General features: G+C 46.3%; 1 protein-coding gene across 2 annotated transcripts in view; it reads left to right on the top strand.

Moving 5' to 3' along the window:
- Positions 1 to 7,613, top strand: part of prkg2 (protein kinase cGMP-dependent 2) — a 15,949-nt gene extending 8,336 nt beyond the window's left edge. Inside the window, exons 7-17 of one of the 2 annotated variants that reach the window (XR_013779997.1) lie at positions 75 to 173; positions 282 to 432; positions 512 to 648; positions 2,839 to 2,928; positions 3,304 to 3,445; positions 3,880 to 4,043; positions 4,115 to 4,237; positions 4,977 to 5,039; positions 5,144 to 5,210; positions 5,945 to 6,878; positions 6,966 to 7,613. Coding sequence is in view for 1 of the 2 variants with exons in the window: in XM_079354228.1 (XP_079210354.1) it covers positions 75 to 173; positions 282 to 432; positions 512 to 648; positions 2,839 to 2,928; positions 3,304 to 3,445; positions 3,880 to 4,043; positions 4,115 to 4,237; positions 4,977 to 5,039; positions 5,144 to 5,210; positions 5,945 to 6,040 (1,132 nt within the window). In the remaining variant the exon portion in view is untranslated. Of the gene's footprint in view, positions 1 to 74; positions 174 to 281; positions 433 to 511; positions 649 to 2,838; positions 2,929 to 3,303; positions 3,446 to 3,879; positions 4,044 to 4,114; positions 4,238 to 4,976; positions 5,040 to 5,143; positions 5,211 to 5,944 lie in introns of both variants that reach the window. The other variant, XM_079354228.1, reaches the window with a different exon arrangement.
- Positions 7,614 to 10,940: the final 3,327 nt, after the last annotated feature.

The raw sequence follows: 10,940 nt of genomic DNA, 5'->3' as shown, positions 1-10,940 counted from the left end.
GCCGCGCTCACACCTGGCCGTGACGCAGACGTTCCAGCGTTTGCACGGCTGATGTTGTGTCGTGCTTTTTTTAGGACTTTTGATCAAACAGTGGGAACGTTCAACGAGCTGCAGAAATACCTGCAGGGCTACGTGGCCACGCTCGACAGAGACGACAAGAAGAGACACGCCAGGTACGTGCAGACGTCACACCCAATCAGCTTCTACTTCCTGATATCTGGAACTCCTCGGGCTTCTCATTGGTTGGTTTAAATGAAGCCCCTCCTCCTGACATCACACAGGAAGTCGGTGTCCCGTCACCAGAGCCAGCCGCTGCCTCCTGACGTCCTCCAGCTGAAGGAGCTGGTCTCCGTGTTTCCTCCGTCACGACCATTCGACCAGCTGGAGGCCATTGCCACGCTCGGGGTCGGAGGCTTCGGACGAGTAGAGCTGGTGAGAGCAAAAACCATCATTTCAAATCTGAACTAATGATTACTGGTATGACATCACTTCCTGTTGTGCACCTGTGCAGGTGAAGGTGCAGGGTAAGGACATCACGTTCGCTCTGAAGGTCATAAAGAAGAAACACGTGGTGGACAACCGACAGGAGGAGCACATCCACTCTGAGAGGAGGATCCTCGCTGAGGCGCGCTCACCCTTTGTAGTCAAGTCAGTCTTCTTCCTCCTCCTCTTCTTCCTCCTCCTCTTCCTCCTCCTCTTCTTCCTCCTCCTTTCCTCTTCCACCTCTTCCTCCTCCTCTTCCACCTCCTTTCCTCTTTCCCCTCCTCCTCCTCTTTCCCCTCTTCCTCCTCCTTTCCTCTTTCCCCACCTCCTCCTCCTCTTCCTCCTCCTCCTCCTCCTCTTCCTCCTCCTCCTCCTCCTCTTCCTCCTCGTCCTCTTCCTCTTCCTCCTCCTCTTCCTCCCCCTCCCCCTCCTCTTCTCTGTCCTGAGCCAGACTCTGATGATCTTATTCCACTTCATTCAGAGGAGACTTCCTTCACGCTCCTCTTCCTCGTCTTCCTCCCTCTCACCTTCCTGATCGATGGTGACGTGCGAGCGTGAGGTTGTTGAATCTTCGCCTCCTCCTGTTAACAGTCCCACAGAGGTCGATGATTGTCTCCCCCTGCTCCAGTGATGTCTCTGATGTGTGCAGTGATGATATCATTAACACCACTTTGTCTCCTGCTGACTCTATGAGCTGCATTATCTCTCCTCCTGCTTCCTTCTGTCTGAAACTAAAGTGGACGATCAACAGAAAGAATCTCTTTAAAGCAGGAGAGTCGTTCACATGATTTATGATCTGTTCATCAGAAGCTTTCAGAGAGTACAGGTGCTGACAGGAAGTGACCAGAGACAGAGCACAGGTGCTGACAGGAAGTGACCAGAGACAGAGTACAGGTGCTGACAGGAAGTGACCAGAGACAGAGTACAGGTACTGACAGGAAGTGACCAGAGACAGAGCACAGGAGCTGACAGGAAGTGACCAGAGACAGAGTACAGGTACTGACAGGAAGTGACCAGAGACAGAGCACAGGAGCTGACAGGAAGTGACCAGAGACAGAGTACAGGTACTGACAGGAAGTGACCAGAGACAGAGTACAGGTGCTGACAGGAAGTGACCAGAGACAGAGCACAGGTCCTGACAGGAAGTGACCAGAGACAGAGCACAGGTACTGACAGGAAGTGACCAGAGACAGAGTACAGGTACTGACAGGAAGTGACCAGAGACAGAGCACAGGTGCTGACAGGAAGTGACCAGAGACAGAGTACAGGTGCTGACAGGAAGTGACCAGAGACAGAGCACAGGAGCTGACAGGAAGTGACCAGAGACAGAGTACAGGTACTGACAGGAAGTGACCAGAGACAGAGCACAGGAGCTGACAGGAAGTGACCAGAGACAGAGTACAGGTACTGACAGGAAGTGACCAGAGACAGAGTACAGGTGCTGACAGGAAGTGACCAGAGACAGAGCACAGGTCCTGACAGGAAGTGACCAGAGACAGAGCACAGGTGCTGACAGGAAGTGACCAGAGACAGAGTAGAGGTGTGACAGGAAGTGACCAGAGACAGAGCACAGGTACTGACAGGAAGTGACCAGAGACAGAGCACAGGTGCTGACAGGAAGTGACCAGAGACAGAGCACAGGTCCTGACAGGAAGTGACCAGAGACAGAGCACAGGTCCTGACAGGAAGTGACCAGAGACAGAGTAGAGGTGTGACAGGAAGTGACCAGAGACAGAGCACAGGTGCTGACAGGAAGTGACCAGAGGCAGAGTACAGGTGTGACAGGAAGTGACCAGAGACAGGGACAGGTGCTGACAGGAAGTGACCAGAAACAGAGCACAGGTGCTGACAGGAAGTGACCAGAGACAGAGCACAGGTGCTGACAGGAAGTGACCAGAAACAGAGCACAGGTGCTGACAGGAAGTGACCAGAGACAGAGCACAGGTGCTGACAGGAAGTGACCAGAGACAGAGCACAGGTGCTGACAGGAAGTGACCAGAGACAGAGCACAGGTGCTGACAGGAAGTGACCTCCTGTACTTGAGAGTCCTCATCATCATGAAGGTGGTAAGTGTTCATACAGAGCTGGGTCTTTAGCTTTTTCTTAAAGGTGCAAAGAGACTCTGCAGATCAAATAGAGTTTAGTAGTTAGTTCCACCACTGGGGGCGACAGAGAGTCTAGTTAGAGACTGAGGGTCGGATCAGACGCCTATCATTGGCCGTAGACCTGAGGTAGTGCAGACCTGGATCAGAGAGGTCAGTGTGGCGTACGTGTGGGAAACACTGAACACGTCCTCAAACAGGACGGAGATGGAGGGTTGGAGAGTAAAGTGTCTCTTGTGTCCTCTCTCTGCAGACTGTACCGCACCTTTAAGGATAATAAATATGTGTACATGCTGCTGGAGGCGTGTCTGGGTGGAGAGGTGTGGAGTCTGCTCAGAGATAGGTAAGATCACTCTGTCTCACTGTGCATCACTGCGCCTTCACGTTTGTTACTCATCGTCTTACTCGACCTGTACATGACATCTCATTGGCCATCCTTAGAGGTGCGCAGGTAGAGAGAGCGGCGGAGTCTTATTTATAAACCTTTCAGACATCCTGTGATGTTTTCAGACTGTCTGGCACATCTCATCTGACTCGAAGCCTTAGCTCGCTGCTCAAAGACAAACCCGAGGCAGTGTCTGTGTTTATGAAGTGTTATCTGTGATCAATTTAATTGTGGTTGAGAAAACCAGTATCAAACCCTCACCCAGTATGAAAGCTAACCAGTAAACAGCCTCACTCTGGCCTCAGCTTAACGTCGGATCTTTCTCGTCTTCAGGGGCAGTTTTGATGAACAGACGGCTAAGTTCTGTGTGGGATGTGTCACAGAGGCCTTCGATTACCTCCATCGAAAAGGTGTCCTCTACAGAGACCTGAAGCCCGAGAACCTGATGCTGGACACCGAAGGATACATCAAACTGGTGAGTGTCCTGCCCGAGGCTGAAGGAACGCCGTGCAGAAACCTCAGAACAGCGTCGAACACAATCCGAGTCTATCAACCAACCAGACAGCAGCATTAGACGTCAACATGGAGGATCCACCTCATCTCAAGCAACAGGAAATACAGAACCCGCTCTCTTTGCCCCCCGAGACACGAGACGGCGTCTCGAATGTAGGATAAGAGTCTCAAACCCGGGGTTCTGAAGTCCATGTGAACAAGCTCACCGTCACAGAGTCCTGATGTTTCTAGCTTCTTGGTTTATTTATTCACTTCTCCAGTCACCGTTTGTAGAATTCCTGGTTCCTTAAAGATGACGTTAAACTTTATCCTCAGAAGATCTCATCTCAGTGCGGCGCTGGTGAAGTTTTCCAGCTGATGTTTCAAAGTGATCCGATGTTTCCGTTTAAATCTTAGGTGGACTTTGGTTTTGCCAAGAAGATCCGCTGTGGGCAGAAGACGTGGACGTTCTGCGGGACGCCGGAGTACGTGGCTCCTGAGATCATCCTCAACAAAGGACACAACTTCAGCGTGGACTTCTGGTCTCTGGGCATCCTGGTGTTTGAGCTCCTCACAGGCAGGTCGGTACATGAGATCATATTTAAGGATCTAAAATGTCGTTGACCTCAGCTGACTTTGAGTTTGTCCACAGTCCTCCGTTCTCAGGGACTGACCAGATGATGACGTACACGTTCATCCTGAAAGGCATCGAGAAGATGGACTTTCCCAAGAAGATCACCAAGAGACCCGAGGACCTGATACGCAAACTGTGCAGGTAACAGATCCCAGAGATTGAGCAGCATTCAAAACAGAGTCAGTGGCTAAAAAAGAGGAGACTTGACTGTCTTTACTGGGACTTGACTCTGGACTGGTCTGTGTTTATTGGGACCTGACTCTGGACTTGACTCGGGACTCGACTCTGGACCTGACTAGGGACTTGACTCTGGACTTGACTCTGGACCTGACTAGGGACTTGACTCTGGAAACGACTTTGGACCTGACTAGGGACTTGACTCTGGAAACGACTCTGGACCTGACTTGGGACTTGACAATGGATCTGACTCGGGACTTGACTCTGGACTTGACTCTGGGCCTGACTCTGGACTCGACTCTGGACCTGACTCTGGACTCGACTCTGGACCTGACTCTGGACCTGACTCTGGACTTGACTCTGGGCCTGACTCTGGGCCTGACTCTGGACTCGACTCTGGACCTGACTCTGGACTCGACTCTGGACCTGACTCTGGACTTGACTCTGGACCTGACTCTGGACCTGACTCTGGGCCTGACTCTGGACTCGACTCTGGACCTGACTCTGGACTCGACTCTGGACCTGACTCTGGACTTGACTCTGGACCTGACTCTGGACCTGACTCTGGACTCGACTCTGGACCTGACTCTGGACTCGACTCTGGGCCTGACTCTGGACTCGACTCTGGACCTGACTCTGGACTCGACTCTGGACCTGACTTGGTCTCACCTTTAAATGAAGCATACATAAAAATGTTTTCCAGGAGGAACCCTGCGGAGCGACTCGGCAACCTGAAGAACGGAATAACGGACATCAAGAAGCACAGGTGAGACGAGCTGGACTGGGTTGTTGTTGGTCTCATTGATCAGCTGAGTCAACAGAATAATGAAGCCTCGTCTTGTACTCTGTCGTGTCTTCCTGTGTGTGAAGGTGGTTTAATGGTTTTAACTGGGAGGGGCTAAAGGTGAGGACTCTACCATCTCCCCTGAAGAGAGACGTAAGTTCATATATTTATACAAAGCTGTCAAACTTCCTGTTTCAGACTGATTCACTGTTAAAGAATCATTTTCAAACCAGGGGTCTGACATTGGATTCTTGTTTTTTTTGCTTCCAGAAGTGATCGTAATCAATTTAATAGCTGCAGAGGAATGCTAAGATATGTGCTAATGCTAATGCTAGTTTTGAAGATTCACCTGAAACTTTAAACACTAAAAGCATGAAACAAAAGGAAATGAAAAATGGACTCTTTAGTTTCTCTGTTTGACCACATTCTAAAGCAGACCATCTATAGGCTGCAATAGTGGAAACCCAGTGTGATTGGTCAATCTGAAGCTTGAGCTTGAGACCATAACAACATGAAGAGAAGACTTCTGTACAGCCACACGCCCCCTGCTGGCCATCAGAAAGAAGGAAAAAACAAGGCTCCTCCCACTGCTGTTTTAAAACAAAGCCCACACTCACACGTGGCTTTCTGCGTAATTAAGGTGAAAACCACCCCTGCACGAGGACCTGGTCTAAAAGGTTTAATTGTTTAGGAGCCTCTGTATGTCTTTATGTTCTTCCTCATTCAAACGTTTGGTTGATCTGTTTACTGGAAACATGTGCTGCAGTGAACCTCGAGAAAATGTTAACGTTGACCGACGGAGCGCCACACGAGTTCACACTTTAAGAATGACTTTGATGAAAACAGTTCTGATCATTCAGTCTCACCGTCTTCCCTCTTCCTAACAGCTCAGCGGGCCCACGGATCACAGTTACTTCGACAGCTACCCCCCGGACGACGACTCCCCCCCTGACGAGCTGTCTGGTTGGGACATGGACTTCTGAGACTTCCTGTTTCCTTCTGTTGCACAACAAAATCAAAAAACTCAAAGAAAGAGGGTTTTAGGACTTTGCATTACCTGGCTGGATTTCCTCAAACTCTGGGCGGGGCAGCTGAAATAGACTTTATGAGCTTGTGATTGGCTGTCTGAACACAGATGCGTTTGAGTGGGACTGTGGAGGTCAAAGGTCATTTTGTTAAAGATCTCTGATTGGCACGTTGGAACACTAACAACAACACCAGTTCAGATTTGAGTCAATAGCTCGTCACCTTTGTCCACCTTCAAAATAAAAGTACCACACTTCAGTTTATCCACCTTCAAAATAAAAGCACCACACTTCAGTTTCAGGACTGACCCTACATCAGGAGACAGACTCTAGTGGACACTGGAGGAACTGCAGCTGTAAAGTTGGACATTTTAACATAGAGCTCTATGGAGACTGACTCACTGCAGGAGACAGACTCTAGTGGACACTGGAGGAACTGCAGCTGTAAAGTTGGACATTTTAACATAGAGCTCTATGGAGACTGACTCACTGCAGGAGACAGACTCTAGTGGACACTGGAGGAACTGCAGCTGTAAAGTTGGACATTTTAACATAGAGCTCTATGGAGACTGACTCACTGCAGGAGACAGACTCTAGTGGACACTGGAGGAACTGCAGCTGTAAAGTTGGACATTTGAACATAGAGCTCTATGGAGACTGACTCACTGCAGGAGACAGACTCTAGTGGACACTGGAGGAACTGCAGCTGTAAAGTTGGACATTTTAACATAGAGCTCTATGGAGACTGACTCACTGCAGGAGACAGACTCTAGTGGACACTGGAGGAACTGCAGCTGTAAAGTTGGGCATTTTAACATAGAGCTCTATGGAGACTGACTCACTGCAGGTGACAGACTATAGTGGACACTGGAGGAACTGCAAGTTTTAGGACTTCTGTAGTGGCTTCATTTTCTAGCCTCCATCCAGCTTTTTTTCAATCCTGCTCAGTCTTTTTCTGCCCGAACACTTTGAATAAATACAAACCATAATCCAATTTTCCAAAATGAGATTAAGACGTTTTTACATTCCAAATAAATCCACGGCAACATAATAATCTTTTACAGAAACTTCTGAATATTTTTTCTCTGCGCCCCAGATGTGTGATGCAGCTGCAGCAGTCTTGATTTCTCACAGCTGACAGTTTGTGACTACATATGGAGGGAGGAATAGAGGTGTGTGTGTGTGTGTGTGTGTGTGTGTGTGTGTGAGAGAGAGAGGAAATGTGCGTGGAGATGAGTCTGCAAAAAGCCCAAAGAGTCTTCAGGAGAGGAAATTCTAATGAACTGCTTCGACAGCATCCAAGCACGAAGCACTGCTAACCCAAACACCAAACGTTGGTCCCTCCAACAGCAACACGAGCATGAACACCTCTCAGCTGGGAAACTGTGATCGTCCCACAGGGGGAATATTTACGGTCAATACGCTGGGTCGACTCTGAGGTTTGAGGGTTTTTGAAGAAGAAGTTGTGTTTGCTCTGAGGGCGATGATCAAACTCAGAGAGAGAGAGAGAGAGAGAGAGAGAGAGAGAGCAAAGTGAACACACGAGTGAACGTGTACCACGTGTCTGTAAATACTGTCAATAAAACTGTAAAGCACAAGTTAAACAATTTCACTTTTTCAATAAGTACTCCTTAAAACTTTGTGTGTACATGTACAATGTAAACATTAACGTGTGTGTGTGTGTGTGTGTGTGTGTGTGTGTGTAAGGAGATGCTGTGGCCTTAAGATAAAGAGTTCAGGAAACAGCTGGGTGTCCAAATATAAGGCCGACTGTGTCTGAAACTTCAGACTTTAACTGTCACATTGAGTCTGATCCAAAGTCGTAGCTTAGCATTTATACTGTTTACGAGACCGGACAGCATTTAAAGAATGGCTACGTTTTAAACCTCGACAGGATGTAATAGTGATGAAGGTTTGCACATTGTTCTTGGATTATGTTTACAGACAGACGCTCGCGCTAGCTTGATGCTAGCTCATCTAACGGAGCTCTGACCGTAAGTACGTCATGTGACCCGTATTAAAGTATGATGCTAACAGCTGGGTTAGCATGTGATTAATACGTGAGGCAGTTGTGTGTGGTTTCAGAGACAGCCAGTGGGTTTCTGTTTTACCAAATGAAGATGAAACAGATTGTTTATTTTCTTACACTTGCGGAGTTATGATCAGTATGGCTGCATTTCTTGAACGCGTTGATTTATAAAATGTTTGGATGGAGTCAAACAGAATCTTATTATTTGCTCAACAACACAAAGTATTAAAAGTGAAGTGTCTTTGTTTTCTCTTCCATGCATTTTATGGTTCTTGTGATTTTCTCCAGTGAAGGCAGCGTCTCAGCTGTTTATAGATTTCTGAGTTAAGATCAGCGCTCACCCTTATTTTTGACAGCTTCTTCATGTTTATAATTTTATGATCGGTGGGGAGTTTCCTCGACCAGCAGACATAATCGAACATACCCGGGGTCTGCAATGGTGCGGCTGTGGCTCAGTGGGTAGAGTCATCGTCTCTCTACCGGAAACCCCTGCTCTGTCAGGGTGTGTGCAGTTTGCTGCTCCTGTGGTCGAACGCTTGGTGCGCTAATTACCCCACGGGGACAAATAGAGTTTAAAAAATAAAAAAACACACAAAAAAATGGCGTCCCGCCCCCGCCATCCTGACAGATCCAACAGATAATCAGCACATGCTTATTTATTTATCCTTTTTGGCAGTAAGGGACACTTTCTCACCAACACATCAGAATAGAGAAAATAATCTCATATTTTTCTCATCGCTGCACCAAAGACGAGACAAAGGAAACACGTCTCTTTCCTGTTTTTTCTTTGCGTGCTGCTTTGTGTCTCTGAGTACATCAGGTTTTTAAAGAAACCTCGACACGTCTGCACACTTTATTCTTTTCTTTGAATGTTCGGAGAGGATTCTCAGAGCTCGGAGAGAGGAGACCTTTAAACGGCTCACCACACTTTCACATCAGAAGTGACAAAAAACCCTCAACGTGTCAGAGCTCTGGCCCCTCCCCTTTATCACCCCACACCTCGAAACATACAGAAAATAAGTAGATGCACGTTAAAGGTCATTTCTGTTCTGAACAGGGAAGTAAAAGTTTGAAGTGTCTTTGGTTTGAAGAGAACTCGAAGTTTGGAAACCAGTCTCTGATGCAGCAGAGCAGACGGCTCGGGTACGACTCGGCACCAGGCAACGATTCCGATTAGTCAGTACAAAATTCAATTTCCTTCAGATATCGACATCAAATAATCTGAAATACAAAAATGGTGAAATATTTTAATGTCTATTGAGCATAAAGTCTAACGGCTATAAGGTTATAGAGACGTCGTGTTGAATTAATTCAGAACAAAACTTCACAGGTTGACGTTGAACGTTACGGTAGCTGAGAAGTTAACAAGTGTGAACAAAACTTGAGACAAATTTACATTCTGGAAAACATTTTATTATTTTATAAACCAAAATTAAAAAAGCAGAAGCAGTTTAACAAGAGGACAAAAAACGATTTACAAGATGTGAAACACTTTTACGAGTGCTGAGAGAAACTTACAAACGACAGTATCCAGCTGGAAATGGAACCAAAAACTGGATGTTCTTTTGACTGAAAGAGTTATTAAAGTTAAAGAATGACCAGCGGGCTGATAGCTTAACTACCGTACTGTAACTCCACAAAGAGAAGACAAACTAAAGAGTGACACCGCTTTAAAGAAACTGCACAGACTTGAACACTTTGGAAATCATCAGGCAAAACCACAGTTTAAACTTTTTTTCAAATCTGAATTTATATTCAGGATTTTATGGTCATTAGCATGCTAAAAAGTAACTAGCTCATGGTGAATATTGTCACCTTCATTTAAAGTGTTACACACTGTTCTATTTCCTGCCTGTGGTTAATTCCCAGCATGATTCTGTCATTTGTAAAAGTGTTTCTCATCGTGTAAACTTGTTTTTCCAAACGCCTCTTTGAAAAAGTGTTTCACTCTCTAAGTTAGTTTTGCCACCGTAGCTGCTGCATCAAACTGAGACTTTAATAAAAGCGTTCAAAAGGCACATTCACCTCAAAGAGAGAACAGAGTGTCATCAGCATACGGTCCAATCTTTACAAACAACACTGTACAAGTCCGTAGAAAAAGAGTTGGATGCTATATTTGCTCTGAATAAATATTTGGTTTTATGAGTTGTGACATCATAGCGACCTTATGACGACACGCCAACTGTCACATGATGACGTAGAGCCTGATGATTTCTATCAAAACCAACTCTATACAGTAATATTTAACCACTGTGGGAAACAGAGCAGCTCCCCCTCATGAGTTCATATTTTAAATGTATAGCTCATAGTTTCTCTGTTTAATTTGTTGAAGCTACAATGAGGAACTTTCAGTTTGACTCAACTTTGGCGCCCCCTGTGGGTGAAGCTGTTTGTTTAATCTGTTAGTATAAGAAGTGTGTTCTGATACTCGAGGAGCTAGCTGTCTTTGTGTCTCCAGCTGGAACTTTTGTGCTGCTGACTGTCTTGTCAGGTCTCTCTGTTAACCTCAAGGACCAATCTGAAACAAAGGTTAATTTAAAAAAAAAAGTTCCCCAAATGCTAATTGGCAGTTTATTTTGTTTTGTCATTTCAAAATAAAAGCCTTTGGTGGTTAAATACACGGACCGTATGAGAAATAGAAGTCACCACTGAGAGGATTTAGGAATCAAACTTTTGAAGCCTCGAGTTCCATATTTTGTTAAGATTTTTGGTATTCTGAAGCCAGAGTGCTGTTGAAAATAACATCTAGTGTTAAGACCAATAATTAACCGGCCTGTACTGATTATTTTCTTTATACTGAATATTTTCTTTATATTGACTTAGTCTTAG

Source organism: Symphodus melops (genome assembly GCF_947650265.1).
Source record: "Symphodus melops genome assembly, chromosome: 1".
In the NCBI taxonomy this organism is placed as follows: Eukaryota; Metazoa; Chordata; class Actinopteri; order Labriformes; family Labridae; genus Symphodus; species Symphodus melops.
Note: the sequence above shows the minus strand (reverse complement) of the source record. Positions and strands in the feature narration are given on the sequence as shown.